The 18,758-nt window shown below is 34.7% G+C and overlaps 2 protein-coding genes and 1 non-coding gene across 3 annotated transcripts; 1 reads left to right on the top strand and 2 right to left on the bottom strand.

The window, feature by feature from the left end:
• Nucleotides 1-5,058: 5,058 nt before the first annotated feature.
• LOC105965596 (protein transport Sec1a) lies at nucleotides 5,059-11,256 on the top strand. Its single transcript, XR_016029926.1, has 21 exons — nucleotides 5,059-5,276; nucleotides 5,448-5,506; nucleotides 6,165-6,246; nucleotides 6,377-6,455; nucleotides 6,719-6,769; nucleotides 6,875-6,971; nucleotides 7,061-7,093; nucleotides 7,282-7,410; nucleotides 7,681-7,869; nucleotides 8,008-8,091; nucleotides 8,180-8,278; nucleotides 8,367-8,437; nucleotides 8,527-8,623; nucleotides 9,038-9,163; nucleotides 9,262-9,357; nucleotides 9,618-9,734; nucleotides 10,070-10,147; nucleotides 10,233-10,420; nucleotides 10,517-10,595; nucleotides 10,698-10,787; nucleotides 11,035-11,256. It is a non-coding gene; the product is annotated as a protein transport Sec1a (transcript).
• A 770-nt stretch (nucleotides 11,257-12,026) lies between these two features.
• LOC105965573 (MATH domain and coiled-coil domain-containing protein At3g58370) lies at nucleotides 12,027-13,786 on the bottom strand. The gene is made up of 4 exons (XM_012990136.2): nucleotides 13,609-13,786; nucleotides 13,255-13,513; nucleotides 12,467-12,618; nucleotides 12,027-12,373 (listed from the first exon to the last, which is right to left on the bottom strand). The coding sequence occupies exons 1-4, from the start codon at nucleotides 13,784-13,786 to the stop codon at nucleotides 12,219-12,221; spliced, it is 744 nt and encodes a 247-aa protein (XP_012845590.2). The 3' UTR covers nucleotides 12,027-12,218.
• A 1,075-nt stretch (nucleotides 13,787-14,861) lies between these two features.
• On the bottom strand, nucleotides 14,862-17,305 carry LOC148765252 (methylsterol monooxygenase 1-1-like). The gene is made up of 5 exons (XM_088813996.1): nucleotides 16,865-17,305; nucleotides 15,949-16,271; nucleotides 15,275-15,422; nucleotides 15,157-15,186; nucleotides 14,862-15,005 (listed from the first exon to the last, which is right to left on the bottom strand). The coding sequence occupies exons 1-5, from the start codon at nucleotides 17,192-17,194 to the stop codon at nucleotides 14,979-14,981; spliced, it is 858 nt and encodes a 285-aa protein (XP_088670122.1). The 5' UTR covers nucleotides 17,195-17,305; the 3' UTR covers nucleotides 14,862-14,978.
• Between the last annotated feature and the right edge of the window lie 1,453 nt (nucleotides 17,306-18,758).

The raw sequence follows: 18,758 nt of genomic DNA, 5'->3' as shown, positions 1-18,758 counted from the left end.
CCCCGACTACAATGCACAGACCTCCCACTAGATTTCGGACTGCACGAACACTGGCCCTTGGGATGGTCCTCGGTGGAACTCAGGGACAGGTCACGATACAGCTGGTCCTCTAGTGAAGTCACGGTGATGTCTAGGTCATAAGGACTAATGGTGTACAACTATACCATAGATATCTCTACTCGATTATTGGGAACCACTTAGAGATTTCTAGGGTGAGGGAGTTCAGTGAACTCGTCAACTTACGAGCACCCACTTATGCATGCCGATATCACAATACCGTTTACTGGTGAGATGCAGTACACATACACTAAGTGCTAGTCTTAATGGGAAAGGCCGATATCCTCATTAGTGGCGTAACCCTTCGACTAGGAACACGTTTAACAGTTATAATACTTAAGTAAATATCTCACGATCCTAACGATCAATTACTAGTACTTGTAATAACTGTAAGGACTATATCTATGCTTGTGACAAAGGGACAAAGATATAGAATGCCAAGGTGTTTTATCATTAATACGAATAAAGGTTCGTTTATTACAATAATAAATACGAAAGACCACAGCCACAAGTTGGCTTGTTGGTCACCTACTCTAACAGAGACAACTCCCACGAGGAGCCAACTCCCTCGGGTCTACGAAACCATAGCGAGATAACTCCCACGAGGAGACCAATCGCTCCGTCTTATAACCCGTTGTGAGATAACTCCCACGAGGAGCCAACTCCCTCGGGTCTCATAACCATAGCGAGATAACTCCCACGAGGAGACCACTCGCTCCGTCTTATAACCCGTTGTGAGATAACTCCCACGAGGAGCCAACTCGCTCGATACTACAAATCCGTTGCAAGGCAACTCCCACGTACAACCACCTCGCTCGATAATAAGACTCGCTGCGAAACAACTCCCACGAGGAGACAACTCGCTCAGAGCAACCTCAATCCGCACGTTCCTCAGTCGCGCATCATCCAATGCTCCTACAACTTCGCTGCGAGACAACTCCCATGAGGAGACAACTCGCCCGAAATTCACTATATAATCGCAAGCTCAAGTTAGCACGATTACAACCCTAGAAACACTTAGAGATATTATGAGAATCTATATAGCCTGGCCAGCTTGATTACTCAAATTTACCTACTTGTTTTCGATGGGTCCTTCATTAAAACCTGGCCACGGTCCAAACAGACTTACGACCCACGAGGTCTAACAAGGGGCACGATCCCCATAAAAAATCTTGAGAGCCTGATCCCCTCCTCAAGTACATCACGCACAAGGCTATATGTAAATACATACAAGCAACGCGTCAAACATTGACAATGTCAATAAATAACAACTCCCACGAGGAGAATACTCGCTCTGTGCTACTACATTTGCGAAACAACTCCCACGAGGAGATAACTCAATCAACTCTATTACCCCGCGACGAGACAACTCCCACGAGGAGATAACTTGATCCGAGCTACTACATCGTCGCGGGACAACACCGACGACTCAAATAACTTACATCGCGACAACTTGGTCGCGCTACGCGCCTTCACGCTCCTCCGACACATGCTCCAATGCATATTTGCACACCATCATGCCATATTCCAAAGAACGGCGACTACAATTTACTCTCGACACGATCGAGAATCCATTTCGACATGGCCCCCGCATCGACTCGAGAGTGGGGGGCTTAATGATATGCCTAATTGGGCCAACCCAATGGGCCTACAATTTCTTTACCTACTGGGCCACGAGCCCAATATCAAAGACCATTATCACCGATGCCCAATCACCTTCAAGTAAGGTTTTGGCCCGACAATCTCAACTAAACTATAAATAAAGGTTTGAACTCATTCCTTAAGGTACGTCCTATTAACTGAGCAATACGATTAACTGTATTCTCTGGACTATTTCTTCTATCAGCACGTCTGACTTGAGCGTCGGAGGGGTTTCCGCCGGATCAACCCCCGGCCTAGTTCACGTGTTCTATGATCGCAGGTACCTCAGGATCATCAAGTTGTCAAGCTACTGATCCGCTTTGCTCTCCCAGTTCGTTTTCTACACTACCCCAGGTGATCTAAGTAATTAGCATCATCAATATATATATATATATATATATATATATATATATATATATATATATATATATATATATATATATATATATATAAAACACACACACACATGATTATATATTGATTAGTCCAAATAGAAACAATGATTTAAAGATTATAACAACCCATCTATCCAATAGCAATATGCAACAAAAGATATTGTTCAAATGTGACATTTTCTTGATACATACATTATACGTATTTCATTGTCGGTTTTTCGTTTTATTTTATGTATTGAATAAAAAAAAATCAAGAAAATCAATGCGGGAAGTAGTTCTTCTTTGATACAGAAATTGTATTCGTACTCGTAGGGCATGGCCCGGAACTCGACGTATGACATTGACATCTATCTTAAAAATTTCAGGAAAATCAATACCAATTATTAACGATCAAATAATAACAAATAAAAAACCCAAAATTAATTAGGAAAAAAAACATTAAAGAATTAACAATATTTTACCAATTATGCAGATGAATAATTTATGCTCAATAGTCGGCTGGATTATAAAACTTCATGGATTAAAAAAATTATAAAAATAATAATAACAAAGGGAAGATACTTTGTTGTTGACTTCTTCCTGTATGACTTTGTTGTTGACTTTATTTTCCTTTTTTCTTTTGGTAATTGTCAATTAGTCCAACATTAATTACTCCGCTTAAAAGCCCAGCTGTCCACAGGCCCATTTCAACTTCCCCTTATTACGGCCTCTATAAAGTAATATTAAATTTCGAAAGTCACTTCATGATTGAGTAATTACAATCACTCTCTCAATATAAATATTTTTATATGTCTACCCTGGTGATGTCGAATTTAGTAGAATATTCTAGATTAAGTGAAATATTCTCCAATTTGTACTCGTTTTAACTCCTTCGAGCTCCACATTTTGAAATAACATTATCATAAGATGTGTCTCTTAGATTGTGGTGCAACATAAACTGCAGTTTTGCTCAAAACGAGTACAAACTAGAGAACATTCCACGACATCTAGAAGATTTTGTTAATTTTGATATCATAAGGATAGGCTTGTGATACGGGCATAATTTAATTAGTGAAATAGTTAGTTAGATTAGTAAGTTAGTGGGAGATTTAATAGAATTATGGCTCGTTTGGTTACCGCTATAAGGTTCTACTGACTAAATAGTAGGGGCTAATAGCATGTCCGGTTGGTAAGATTCAGACTTTTTCAATCCCGCTACTAAATTCAAAGCCCGCTATTAAATGCTACTATTTCATTAAATTAGTAGCACCCCTCCCATTGAGATTAATTTAATAGGGGGTGACTAAAAAGGAAAAATAGAATTGTATCCTTAAAATTACGTTTTATTATTGTAAACTAAGTGGTTTTATAGACAATTCATATGTAATAACTAATTTTAACAAATTTAATAGAAAATCTAATCTAAGAAACCGTACATGCTACTAGCTAAATAATTAATTAGTCAGTAGGGAGTTAATCGAATCTCATGTAATCCAATCTAATCCAATATAGATAACCGAACGAGCCAGTCAAATATAATTATTTTCTATTTGTGCATAAATCATTATACAAACATTTTAGTTAGTGGGCTAATTAGTAGGGTAATTTGGTTAATTAATGGGTTAGTGGTGTGGTAGTTATTTGTAGTATTATAAATACATGGTAATTGGCAAAGTAAAGGGATATGCAAAATTATTGAAATCAATATTCTCTTGTCTTTTAATTTATCTCCTCGATTCTTATTCTATCTTTTATACTTCTTTTTCTAATTCTAATTCTCTTAATTCACATCTCTCGATTCTTTCTTAATTCCCAAACTATGTTTTCTTGCTCAAATTACTACGTAACAACGTGTAAGCAAATTCATAATTGAAGAGAGTAGTTCCAATTACCAAAACATGAATTTTTTTTTACGTAATTTAACTTTATCTTAGGGATGGCAGTAATTTATCATAATATTTATTTGTTTTGTATAATTTATATGATAAAGTTTATAGGCATTAATTATGTTAATGCCAGTACAACTTTTTTCTAGAGCTTGTCAATACAACATGTTGGCGGCCGATGCCACAAGTCAACCCATGCCCCATAGGCCATACCCGTACCCTATCCATCATAGACATTTGAAGATGTTGTTGCATGCCACGTGGCAACATCATGGATGGCATTCATGCACATCATTTTTATTAATAATTGGTTTAATTTCCTTCAATTTATTTCACATTATTTAAGAGAGGGAGAGAAAAAATAAAACAAGATAAATGACAAGAGTGGTGAACCTGTCACTACTTTGTTTCCATAGTTTTATTATGAGAATAGCTATTGACTTCGTTTTACCTTTCATTTGAATGAGTCCAACTCAATTTAATATTATATATTTATATATATTAATATATATATATATCCACTATCATGTCATATTGAAATAAAGTACTCAATTTATTCCAAATTATAAGTATTAAGTAGATTTAAAAAAAAAACGAATGGATAATTAACATTATGGTAAATTACTAGCATCCATGAGGTATAGTTAAATTAAAAAAACTCCTCATGTTTGGGTAATTAAAACCAATCCCATCAATTATAAATCTTCTTATACATTTACCTTTGCGATGTTAAATTTGGTGGAATCTTCTAGATTTTATAGAATATTTTTAATTGTGTACCTGTTTTATCCCATTCGAATTCTACATTTTGAAGCAAAATGAGATAATAAGATGTGTTTTTTGTTTGTAAATATCAGATTGTGATGCATCAGAAACTGCATTTTTACACAAAACGAGTACAAACTAGAGAACATTCCACGGAATCAAGAAAATTTTATTGATTTTGACACCATAAGGGTGGATGTGTAAGAAAATTCATAGTTTAGGGGTGGTTTCGTAATTTGACCATACCTTAGGGGTGATTGTAATTTACACTAAAAATAATAATAAAAGGGGCGTAAGTAAATAAGGGAAAATATTGGGGAAGAAAGTGAAATAATAAAAATAGCTGCATATAACATAACGGGCATACTTCCCTTGAATTTGTTTTACCATGGTCAACTCTCTTCTCTCTCTAGCAGACTGAATTTCGGAAAGCAAGCTGCTGATCATTCATTGCCGGCACCGGAAAATTAACTGCCGGCCATGTCGTTTTCCGATTCCGATAACTCCTCCCACGGCGGAGAGTACAAAACTTTGCGCCATGTCAGCCGCGATCGTAAGCGCTCTCTCTCTCAAACCCCCCTCTCTATCACTCTAAAACCCCTCTCTCTGTGTTATTATTGGAAGGTGATTTGGAATAGGGTTTACGATTGAACAACATTTTGTTAGCTTGAGATTTTGAATTAGTATTTCGGATTGATTTTTTCCGGTAAATATTTTCTTATAGGATTGTTATATGAAATGCTTCAAACACCCAAATCAGGAGATTCGAGATCATCGTGGAAGGTATATATCTTGCTACACATTGCTATTAGGCTGTACTATGCTCAATAACTCTGTCTCTGCAGAGAAGATTGTTCGATTATTTACCAATCTAGTTAGATTTGATTATCTGTTGTCTTGATTCACACTTCAAAATGCTGAATAATTTTGCTTATCAAGACTCGGCGTTCTTTTTTGAAACCGTAAAATTGGACTTGGAGAATGAAGGCGTAGAATATTAACTTGATTTGTTTGATTAAGGTAGTCCTCATTGAGCTAATAATAGAATTTTTATTGCTCTATGTTCAGAAGTAGTGGTTTATTAGTTTATATCGAGCTTGAAGATAAACTGATAGAATTATCTGGAAACAAGCAAACGGAGATAGTTTTGCTTCTAGGGATTTGTGAACATTTTCAGTCAAATTTAGAATTAGGGGGTTCATGTTTTATTATATGATCTGATTATAAGATAAGACTTGACATATTTAATCTGTTAGCATACTTTGGGTTCGTGTATCGTAAGTACTTATTGGATACGCTAAACCTCCCAAACAGGCTTGCATATGAAACGGAGCTCTTTATTCTTGTAATTGCACTTAGTTTTTCATTGTTTCCTCTGTTCTTTTATGGCGCTTTAGTTGTTACAATATACTCTTCTTAGCTACCTAGTTTTGGTCGGCAGGTACTTATCATGGATAAAGTTACTCTAAAAGTGATGTCGAACTCATGCAAAATGTCAGATATCACAGACCAAGGAGTTTCGTGTAAGCATTTCTACGATTGCGGTCATAAAAAATATCTGTTAACTTTCATTTTAACCAATAGTAATCTGATCTTATGTCTCTTTTCAAATAGATATCTGTTCTTATCGTTTTTCTTTTCTCGGTTTCTCAGTGGTTGAAGACCTTTACAGAAGAAGACAACCTTTAACTTCAATGGATGCCATATATTTTATTCAACCTTCGAAAGAGAAGTATGTTTATCGTTGTCTTCAGTTTTTCAGTCAGTATGTACAAATTAAAAAGCAGGTCATATTTGTTCAAATCAACCCATAATTTTGAATTTTTTTCTTACTATAAGTTATTCGAAACCCATTCCTCAAACATTTCTATATTAACGGATGTTTTAGTATAGTTTTAGCAGTTATTGCCATTTTATCTATTATCTGATTGAAATCTCATTCAGAATTACTTAAGATGATACAGGACTGACTGTTAATCTCTGCTTCCTTTTCAGCGTCGTGTTGTTCTTGTCTGACATGTCGGGAAGAGAACCTTTATACAGGAAGTATGTTAAAGGACTCTTTCTATACTTGAATTAATGTCTTGCCTATCTGCTGTACCGAGTCTGACTGCAGGATGTCTTCTTCTCTTGGTGTTCGTGTGGATGCAGAGCATATGTTTACTTCAGTGCACCTATATCGAAAGACCTTATTGCTCGCATAAAGAGAGATACTAGTGTTTTACCGCGCATTGGGGCATTAAGAGAGGTTAGAAGTTGCTCATTTTTGCAGTAATAAATTGAACATATTAATATATAGTTAAATAATTTATTTCGAAACCTTTTGGCAAATTTCAGATGAATTTGGAGTACGTCACGATAGACAATCAGGTAACTGATAATTCACTTTGGTGCTTACGTCTTGATCATGCAACTTGCAGCGTGGAAAAAAGATAAAATCCAAGTTGCACTATAGCGTAGCTCAAATAAGTTTGCATCTTTATCTGCTAGTAGTATATGTATATGGTGCTGTCTTTAGTGTGCTGGAAATGGCATCAGTGTAGCAATTTTATTTACAGGGGTTCATAACTGATCATGAAAGAGCACTCGAGGAACTATTTGGTGATGATGCTGAAAATTCTCGAAAATCTGATGCTTGCTTGAATGTAATGGCCACACGAATCGCTACTGTTTTCGCTTCACTTAAGGTACCAAAAGATAATCTCAGTTGACTATCTGATGTCTTCTTGTTTTTGTTTATCATTTCGGTTATCGCAAGTTTGTCTTTTGTCAATATTTATCTAACATAAAGATAGTGGGTGGCACCATGGAATTCTTAAATATTTTCTTGTATTTGGAAGATTATCTCTGTTGACCCCCCCCCCCCCCCCCCCCCCGATGAGGTAAAATATGTAATTGGATCGAATTCATTTGTTATCAATGTTTAGTCAACGTTTTCATATAATTTCCCACTTCAGGAATTTCCTTTCGTGCGGTATAGAGCAGTCAATCTTGATGGTGACACGATGACTACTGTTCGTGATTTAGTTCCTACCAAGCTAGCTGCAGCAGTTTGGAACTGCATTACAACGTACAAATCATCTGTTCCCAACTTTCCCCAAACAGAGACGTGCGAATTACTTATAGTGGACCGATCAGTTGACCAGGTGTCATAAGTTTACTCTCTCTCTCTCTCTCTCTCTCTCTCTCTCTCTCTCTCTCTCTCTCTCTCTCTCTCTCTCTCTCTCTCTCTCTCTCTCTCTCTCTCTCTCTCTCTCTGACTAATTATGAAGTTGTTGCTTTAGATTGCTCCAATCATTCATGAATGGACCTATGATGCTATGTGTCATGATCTGCTTAATCTGGACGGCAATAAATATGTGTACGAGGTAAATTCCGTGCCCAAATACTTTTTTTTTCTTTTTGCATGCCAATAATTGCGTATGAGGAATCTTCTGATGACGTATAAAGGATTAGGTTCCCAGAAAATCAGGTGGTCCGCCCGAAAAAAAGGAAGTCCTTTTGGAAGATCACGATCCTATTTGGCTCGAGCTCCGTCACACTCACATAGCAGAGGTGTTTGTTTAATCACGCACTGAATTTCCCCTTTTGTAGTTTGCTCGATTTCATGTCGGTGCCATTTTTCTCACCTCAAAATTTTCAGGCTAGTGAACGGTTGCACGACAAGATGACAAATTTTGTTTCGAAAAACAAAGCTGCTCAATTGCAGCAGAGGTTCGAGAAAACAAAAAAAAAAGTTTTTTATTTGACTAATCTTGCCCTCGTAACCAATTTCCGATTTTCGAGTCTCTACCTCTATGTAGGAACGGTGGTGAGCTTTCTACACACGACCTTCAGAAAATGGTTCAAGCCTTGCCGCAATACAGCGAACAGATGGAGAAATTGTCTATCCATGTTGAGGTTGTCTCTACTAATTGTTCAATGAATTTCGTTTCACTAACTATCGTGTAACCTTGATTCTAAATTGCTGATGATGATAGTTATTTTACGTAATGAAATGTTGGATAGGGTTCTAATTTTCCTTCTGATACAATAGAACCTCGATAAATTAATAACCTCGTTTAAATAATAATTTCTTACAGTCCCGAGTCGGTAAAAACATACTAAATTATTAGCTCGATAATTTAATATTTCGCTAAATTAATAGAATTTTGTCAGTCCCGACTGTATTAATTTATAGAGGTTTAACTGTATATCAATTTTATTTAGGGGAGGACCAATGAAACATGAAAAATGTGATTGATTTACGAAAACAAAATTGTATTTGCTTCATATAAACTTGCAAAATGCTGATTCTCTCTCTCCTTCAATCAGATTGCTGGAAAACTTAATAAAATAATTAGAGATATGGATCTTCGAGAACTCGGTCAACTTGAGCAGGACCTTGTATTTGGCGATGCAGGAACGAAGGAAGTTATGAATTTCTTGAGAATGAAGCAGGTATTATCTTTATAGCTATACTCCGATACACCGCCAGGAGTTACATGCTCGGTTATGAACTTATGATATATCATGGTAATTATTTATTTATCCTACAGGATGTAATGAATGAAAATAAACTGCGGCTTATGATGATTTACGCTAGTATCTTTCCGGAAAATTTTGAGGATGACAAAGCATCACAACTCATGCAGGTACACATGCTCGCATACTTGAATGCATATGTTTTTTTCTATACGTTTTTTATAAATTTTGTACTTATTCTTTATCCATACGTGCGTATTTGTTCACTTTCCAATTTCTGATGCCTCGTATTTTTACGGAAATGCAACAATCCGCCGCTATTTAGAGATGATTATTCTGCATTAAAATCTCGGCCAAATTAAACCAAGAAATTCAATTGCAGACTGAAGGCTAAATTTTCATATGGTTATTTTTTTTTATGCTTCTTCAGTTGGCAAAGTTACCACATGCGGACACGAAAGCTGTGAAAAATATGAAACTGATTGCGGGATCCGATACTGGAAAGACTTCAAAAGGTGCATTTTCGCTGAAGTTTGATTCAGCAAAGGTAATTTATATTAATGGGTAAATTGCAACCACCTCCCCAAGGTAAAGTGTAATTACAAAAAAACCCTTCTTTTTGAGAAATTACATCCAGCCCCTGCAGTTTGTAAATTCTTTACATACACGCCCTGCAAAAGGGGGTTAATTTAAGATTTCTACAAATTGTGGGGTGGATGTAATTATGAAAAAATGAGGGGTTTTTTCGTAAATAGACCTTAGCTCAGGGGGCGGTTGTAATTTACCCATATATTAATAGACTCGCTATATTCATACGCGTAATCGTAGCACGAGGCTAACTTTAGACATGAAAGTCACTAATTTTGTTTGCTTAATTATCAGAGTAAGCATAAACTAAGGAAGGATCGATCAGGAGAAGAAAAGACGTGGGCACTATTTCGGTTTTATCCAATGATAGAGGTTTGATTTAAGATCAAAATGCATATGTTTGATGTTTTCTCGAGTTTGAATACACATATAATAATAACTTGGTTTATTTTTTCAGGAGTTGATCGAAAAGTTGAGCAAAGGAGAATTGCCGAAAGACGAGTACCAGTGCATGAATAATCCTAGTCCTTCAAGTAATGGGAACCAAATGAATAATAGTGGAGCCTCACATGGTCCACATTCAATGAGATCAAGACGAACTGCCACATGGGCGAAATCTGGCTCCTCCGACGATGGATATTCAAGGTAGCCACCTGGCCTTCTTTCTCTGAATCAAGAAAATATTGGCCCATTATAATAAGTATGAGAAATATTTATAAGTTCCCTCTTTTTTTTTTTCAGTGATTCAGTTTCGAGAAATAGCAAGAAGATGGGGCAGCGAATATTCGTTTTCATAATCGGAGGGGCAACTAGATCTGAGGTAAATTTTTAAATTTATAGTTGTGTTTCTTTTTAAGCAAGTAGTTTATTTTACATGGGATTTTTTGAAACGGTCGTTTTTCGGTGTATTGTTCGTTCTCAGCTTAGGGTTTGTCATAAGCTTACAGCAAAACTAGGGAGGGAAGTAGTTCTCGGTACAACAAGTATCGATGATCCACCTCAATACATTACGGTAATTAAGATCACATTATTCGCATTATATGTATATGTGTATATATATATAGGAATCTGTAGAATAATATATTGAATAAGGATTTCCTGATTCTGAAACGAAACATACACAACTTGTTACTCTTCATGCATGCATCCCATGGTTTTTGAAAAAAACGAAAAGTTCTTTCGCACCGAATGTTCTGTTTTCTTGATTTTGAAACGATGGCGATATAGTAATTATTTGCTTGTCGTCTCATGCTCCACAGAAACTTAAGCTCTTGTCCGAAAAAGAGCTCCTCAATTGACGATGTCCATACAATATAATTTCGTCACACACCTCTGCAGGTTGGTCTTATTGTTCTAAATTTTTATAGCTTAATCATTTTTGCTATATATCCATCGTCAGTTTGAAAAATAACCGACTAGATAAAACATGCTGGGCAGCTGACGAAATTTTATGATTTACTCTTTAAAGTTTGATTTGTTTATACGTTGCGAAACTACAGGCACTGACATACAAAGATGTTTCAGTACTTGTAAATTGTAATTTCTCGAATGAATTTGTTTGAAAATTTGATATACCGATTTAAAATCTATAAATCATAAATTCATTATTGAACATAATTAGTGTACTCAATGAAAAATATCGTTGACTAGTCGATCTTTTCGAGGTTTCAATTAATTTAGAGTGCTCAGATTCCACGAAGAAATTCTCAAAGAATAAGCCTTCAAGCCTGCACTTGTTTTAAATTTAGGGTAAATTACGACTCGCACCCCCTGAGGTAAGGTCTATTTACGAAAACTCCACTCATTTTTCCATAATTACATCCACCCCTGAAATTTCTAGATTTCTTACATTAACACCCTTGTAAGTGGATTTAAGAAATTTATGAAAACCCCCTCATTTTTTCATAATTACATCCACCCCTAAAATTTGTAGATTTCTTACATTAACACCCTTTTGTAAGGGGTGAATGTAAGAAATTTATGAAACCCCCCTCGTTTTTTCATAATTGCATCCACCCCTAAAATTTGTAGGTTTCTTACAATAACACCCTTTTGTAAGGTGTGGATGTAAGAAATTTATGAAAACCCCCTCATTTTTTCATAATTGCATCAACTCCTGAAATTTGTAGATTTCTTACATTAACACCCTTTTGTAAGGGGTGGATGTAAGAAATTTATGAAAACCTCCTAGTTTTTTCATAATTACATCCACCCCTGAAATTTTGTAGGTTTCTTACAAATCTACCCTAAATTTTATCATTCAATACAATCGTCTTCATTAGTCGATGCATACGTCAAAATATCAAGATCGAAAGAGGCTTTAACTAGAAATATTTGCTAGTAAAACTATCAATCCTCGCTACCTAAAGTAAAGAAGGAAAACAAAAAAAAGCACAGCAGTATAACTGAAAAATCTCTACTTTGTGCAACTAATATTACATGATTATTGTCCAACAACTTTGGCACAAGAGATTTCAACATGTAGACGACAAGAATCGTCGACAATGAATCCATTTTTAGGATCATTAATAGTTGCAACCTCGATGAATGAAGCCCATCCCCAATCACAATCGGTTTTCGTAAACACCCTATCAGCAGCTGCGAGAAAAAATAACGTAAGTATTTCGCGAGAGAGGTTTAAAAAAATGTGTGTAATTAACCAAATATTGATGCTGTAATGTAATAACGTACAGTTTCGTTTCTTGTGATTATCAGAAACCTGGTTTTCGATCCATATAGTATAATTACGTAGTTGCACTATTTCAGAACCGAGATAGCACAAATAGATGGAGACGCCTCGTTTAACCGCATTAGTGTCTCCTCTCGGGTAAACTACGACTCTCCTAAAATTTATCGACAGAAATCATGTCAAAAAAATCTAGTTCGGAACAATTATATATTTCCAATTATTAAAAGGGTAAATTACAACAACCCCCTGAGGTATGGTCAAATTATGAATAAACCCCTCATGTTTGGATAATTACATCTACCCCTCAACTATGAATCTTCTTACATCTCCACCCTTATGGTGTCAAATTTAACATAATCATCTAGATTCCGTCGAATGTTCTCTAGTTTGTACTCGTTTTGTGCACAAATATAGTTTTTGCTGCACCACGATCTGATATATATACAAGTCAAAAAACATATCTTATGATCATCTAACTTCAAAATGTGGAGCTCGTATGGGATAAAATGGGTCCGAAAATTGATAATATACCATATAATGTAGAAGATTCCACTAAATTTGAAACCGCAAGGGTGGACGTGTAAGAAGATTTATAGTTGAGGGGTGGTTGTAATTACCCAAACACGAGGGGGGTTTTCGTAATTTGACCATACATAAGGGGTGGTTGTAATTTACCCTAATTAAAAAGAAAATAGAGAGGTTTATTGCATACGGCACCCTCGTGGGAAGTTTTTAGCAATTGAATATAATACAGGGGCATAAATGCAATAAACACATAACAAAAAGGTACCATTTTTGCCCTTGAGCAATGAATTCTTCAGAATGCCAAATATATCTGATTTTAGAGAAGCTTGAAATCGTCCAATCACGAACGCTTGTCAAAGACACACATTCGACGACTGCTTCTCTTTTAAGGACAAAAACCTCAGCGCCGAACACACAGTTGTCGTTGACTAGGTATCCGTTTGACGAATCTAATAGAAAATCCCTAGAGATAAATTTCGCAAAACCCCATTCCGACTTTATTCCTATGAAACGTCTTGTTCTTCCTGTCTCAATCAATCAGTGTGTTTTTTTGTGTTGTAATAAATTATTATCACTCCTTAATTAGCCGTTTAAATAAACCGAGAAATCAAAAGAATACCCGTTGAAGAAAGATAATTGCCCGAAATTTGATTAAGAAGAAAGATGCTGAAGACAACATTGACTTCCTCGTTCGCGGAAAGACAACTTGTGTCCGCCATAGCCAAGTTTACGGATACATAGTCGCTATCGTTTTCGTTGCAATAGATTATTAGTCTCCTGTACAAATTCAATTTCATCGTATCTATCACTTTTTCATAAACATTTTTTGGTTGCAATTCTTTTCGTTACAACAAAGATATAACAAAATGAAATACACACACCATTTGTATTCTCCGGCCTTAAATTCATTCGTTTCGAATTTGTCGATCCCGCACGTGCCAAAAGAGGAGAAAGATTCGATCTTCGTCAGAAAATGTGCAGGTGGTGCCTTTCTTGTTTCCATTGTGGCAACCTCTAACCCTAATATATAGATTCAAATAAATTCACACACACACACACACACACACATGTGCACACACAAACACATGTATACACACACAAGAAATGAAAATTATCATACCATTATCTGCTGCTGGTTTCATAGAGATATAGTTTCCCATCGTCTTGTATTTTTTCTGCAAATCTTTGTAAATCAAATAACCAATCATATTTAATAAACCCTAATTTAATCATTGAGGTAACGTGAAACGAAAGTCATGTTTCATTCATTATTATTTTTTTATTTTTTATTTTTTATTTTGAATATTATCTATTATCCTTATAAATATGGCTCAATTTATGCAATCGGGTAATATATTGTTTGATATGACATATTTGACCTTTAAGTGAGCGGGAAAGATATTGTCCTCGAAACTCAAACTTCCTAAAATATAACTGTCATTAAATCTCAACTGATAAGCTCTTGCGTTTGACAAACTATTTAAAGAGTTGATAAGCTGTAACATCTTATCTTTTAGAATTAATTTTTAAAATGTTTGGATAATAAGCTTATAAGCTACTTTTAGTTATTTCCCAAAATTCAGCTTATTCTACTTTAGGGGTTATACTGCAATTGATTATATAAAATTATTCTAATCATTTCCCATATTACCACTAAAATTATTAAATTACCTTTATTAGCTTTAAAAATTCATTTCGGGTGCTCTATGCATCATTTATTGTGTTTCTAGGGTGAAAAGTGCTACTAATTTGTTTCGAGGGTGCAAAAATGTCAAAATGCTATTTATCAAGGGTGCAAAGTGGAATTAAGCATGCATATATATACATATATATATATATATATATATATATATATATATATATATGCATTCATTTGACTTAATTATTCTTGTTTTTGTAATATAACTAACATTACAATATTACATCATCTTTCGGTTGTAAAAATGGAAAAAGAAAAAGAAAAAAAAAACCTCTGCAAACATACATTCCTCATTTTTCCTTGAGTTTTTCCCTTGCCTGCAAAAACTCAACATACAAATTGAAAAAAAAAAAAAAAAATCAATTACGAATCCATTTCCTAAAAAAAAATCTAGAAATCGAAAAAAATCAAGATTCCTCTGTTTCAAGGTTTGGCATCACAATAAAACCACGTGCACAATTAATTTACCTTTTCGAATTCCTTCTTGTACAAGTATCCCTGCACGAGGAAAAAAAACGATGAAGAAACGAGAGATGCGTAAAATAGGACGATAATAAAATAATACGATAGAATCGACAAATTAAACCTTGTTGGTTCCATAGATATAATCACAGTATGTAAATACTGATGCAAAATTGCTTTGGCTTTTCCCTCCAACAAAGTGATGGTAATCATGAAAATGTGCTCCTCCATAAAATGGAATATACTTCAAAGGACTCCATGGAAAATCATACCTAAATACCAATATTAATTAATCTATTTAATAAATCCATCTAACTTTCTTTTTGAAAAAAAATAAATAAGAGTAAATTACAACCACCCCTGAGGTATGGCCAAATTATGAAAAAACCAATCATGTTTGGATAATTACATATATCCCCTCAACTATGAATCTTTTTACGTCTCTACCCTTATGGTGTAAAATTCAATATAATCATCTAGATTTCGTGGAATGTTCTCTAGTTTGTACTCGTTTTGTGCAAAAATACAGTTTCTGATGCACATCTTATGATCATCTAGCTTCAAAATTTGGAGCTCGAATGGGATAAAAAATAGTCCAAAATTGAGAATATTCCATATAATCTAGAAGATTCCACTAAATTTGAAACCTCAATGGTGGACGTGTAAGAAGATTTATAGTTAAATGGGTGGTTGTAATTACACAAACAAGAGGGAGGGTTTCGTAATTTGACAATACCTCAGGGGTGGTGGTTGTAATTTACCCAATAAATAAATACGAGATTTTTTGTACGTACGTACCCACTATGAGTTTCAACGGCTTCCATTTGCCTAACAATCATCCAGAGCCAGAAAGTGACCATATGGCCCGGAGCAATTAACGGGCCAAGAAACGAGGCTAAACCGAGTATTATAATCTCGGCCCAATGTGCGTAAGGTGCTGCGAATCCGATCGGAGCGGTGTACTCGTGGTGGACTCGGTGAATATTTTCGTAGCCCCATTTGTTGTGGAGCATTCTGTGTAACCAGTAGTTAGCGTAATCTTCGACGAGAAAGTACGCGAAGAGCTGTAATAAAACTTCTGAGGTTGATGGTAGTGGCAAACTTGTTCTTATACCAATCATCTGCAGAAATTAACATATATATCAATTATTATTGATTTCTATAATTTGCGACGAAACGGAGTTAGTATTTAATTCCGTATTTCAATTTATACGAAATTCTTTTGCAACGAAACGGAATCGCGGAGAATTATATAATAAATTGGCAGTTAAAATATTCCAAGAATCCAACAAAAAAACATAAATCATAAATATTTATGGAAAATAAAAAATAAAAAATCCCACAATTTTACATGAATGCACACAATGATTTTTTTCATTTTTTTTAAATGATCCAAAAGATGCCAATTAATACAATTTATTTAGGATAATTCCAAGAAACATGCAAAAACGAAATCTAAATATTAAAAAAAAAACAGAAGAAATATAATTTTTTTTATTACTAAAACATAAAAAAAAAAAAAAAAAATAATGACCGTCCTGTCAATTAATCAGAACCAGAAGATATATATATATATATATCAAATACAATTTCTTTAGGGTTTCTAATAAACATGCAAAAATGAAAACACACACACACACATATTATATATATATATATATATATATATATATATATATATATATATATATATATATATTATGATAATTATTACCTTAATGACTGGGTAAGAAAAGATTTGGAGAGGGCCAACAGCAAGAACAAAGGTGATCACAACTTTTCTGTAACAATCCAACATATCCGACAAAGAGTTCTTCATGTTGGGCTGAATCTTGAAACCGTCGATCTTCTTCGAACGTAAAAGCTCGATAACCACGTACGGCAACGGCAGAATCGTGTAGAATATAAACAAGAAAATCGTGTTATGGCAATAAAGAAAGTAATCCGATTTCTCGGCAGAGTATTCGAACCACAACGTCTCCAAGAACGACAGGTTTCTTCCGATAGAAACCGATGCTTCTTCTAGGGTTCGATACGGCAACATTTTCTCTCTCTCTAGAATGTAGAGAGAGAAAGGAAAAGAAGAAAAATGTGGGAGGGGGTGAAGATAACTGTTGGATGAATTACCAGTTGGAGAAAGAACAAAATATGGAGAAATGTTTGGTGCTATAATTATATATAGGATAAATTACGAGGTAAAGTATATTTACGAAAAAACCCCTTTATTTTTTCATAATTACATTTGCTTCTGAAATTTGTAGATTTTTTACATTAACACCCTTTTATATGGGGTGTAATTGCACAAAATAAAGAGTTTTTTTTTTAAATAATCTTTATGTGAGGGAGCTAGTTGTAATTTACTTTTATATATTTTATTGCTCTTGTTTTTATGGTTCACCGAATAAGAGGGTGTCCCTCTTCTTACCGTTCATTAATCTTCCTTATATATTGGAAGAGTTTAAATAATTTTTTGTTTTAATTAAAAAAAAATTTAACCTTTTTTGTTTAACATGGGATTAATATATATATATATATATATATATATATATATATATATATATATATATATATATATATATATATATATATATATAGGTCTTGAATGTAACATGTAAGTCAAAAGTAATTAATTAAGTCTACCGAATTTGACATATCTACTAATTAATTGTAGAAGTTAACTAGCTATGAAGATATTACTATCTCTGTCCCATATTATATGTCTTTTTAGAGAGTTTTTTTTTGTCCCAAATTATTTGTCATTTTAGATTTTCAATGCATCATTAATTGCATTATTTTCAATTTTACCCTTTATCACTCCTAATTAGTTAGTTGTAAAATAATTAATGTCAAGGATATATTAGTATTTTCCTATGCTTTTCACTATAATCTATACACATTTATTGATTTTCTTAATATGTGTGCCACAACCCAAAACGTCATTTAAATTGGGACGGAGAGAGTATTAGATTATTGGTTCTATTTCCTATCGAATCCCCCTGTCAACGGTCATTAGGTCGAGCTTGTCATATATGGTTCAGCCTAGTGTAGTTTACGTATCTCGTATAGTTTGCAAGCTGTTATACGAGAGTATAGATTTACCGAGTGCACCTATATAGTTGGTTGCGGGTTCCTTCATTACAAAAAAAAAAAAAAAACTAAAAAAAAAAATCTAATAATAAAATAAAAAAACTTTCTCCAAATAATAACAACAAAAATAATAATAAAACCGCTAAGCCCACATATACATGATTATGTCGCTGTTCGACTTCTTTCGCACACGGACCAAGGTCATTGGAGTCTTCAGAGTTCTCTCACGGCGATCCGGAACTCTCTTTCTACTTTGGAGTACAGGATTACACATATCTACCGGGAGGGCAATAAAGTAGCTGATGCATTAGCTAACTTGGGGTGTCAGACCGAGTTGGCTCGTACCTTCACAACAGCGGAACTTCCTCGACCTATTCAGCAGATGATTCGGATGGACCAGCTTGGATATCCATCATTTCGACGACAGTCTCGCACATAGGTGCCACGCATTCCACGTTTTTATATTATTGGCAATTTAGGAATTTTCGTGAACTTTACATGTTAGGAAGGGTTGGGGTGAT

Source organism: Erythranthe guttata, chromosome 14 (genome assembly GCF_056151865.1).
Source record: "Erythranthe guttata isolate IM_541 chromosome 14, IM_541, whole genome shotgun sequence".
Classification (NCBI taxonomy): domain Eukaryota; kingdom Viridiplantae; phylum Streptophyta; class Magnoliopsida; order Lamiales; family Phrymaceae; genus Erythranthe; species Erythranthe guttata.
This window is presented reverse-complemented; position numbering and strand designations above follow the sequence as displayed.

What these genes read in the sequence shown, in the direction of transcription:
- LOC105965573 (XM_012990136.2), bottom strand. Translation starts at nt 13,786, where the DNA reads ATGAAATTGAATTTGTACAGGAGACTAATAATCTATTGCAACGAAAAC. An exon ending in ATTGCTCAAGGGCAAAAATG is followed by an intron (nt 12,619 to 13,254) that starts GTACCTTTTTGT and finishes GATAAATTTTAG; the next exon opens with GAGAGTCGTAGTTTACCCGA. An exon ending in TAATCACAAGAAACGAAACT is followed by an intron (nt 12,374 to 12,466) that starts GTACGTTATTAC and finishes TTTTTCTCGCAG; the next exon opens with CTGCTGATAGGGTGTTTACG.
- LOC148765252 (XM_088813996.1), bottom strand. Translation starts at nt 17,194, where the DNA reads ATGTTGCCGTATCGAACCCTAGAAGAAGCATCGGTTTCTATCGGAAGA. An exon ending in ATATCTATGGAACCAACAAG is followed by an intron (nt 15,187 to 15,274) that starts GTTTAATTTGTC and finishes TTCCTCGTGCAG; the next exon opens with GGATACTTGTACAAGAAGGA. An exon ending in ACAAGAAGGAATTCGAAAAG is followed by an intron (nt 15,006 to 15,156) that starts GTAAATTAATTG and finishes GAGTTTTTGCAG; the next exon opens with GCAAGGGAAAAACTCAAGGA.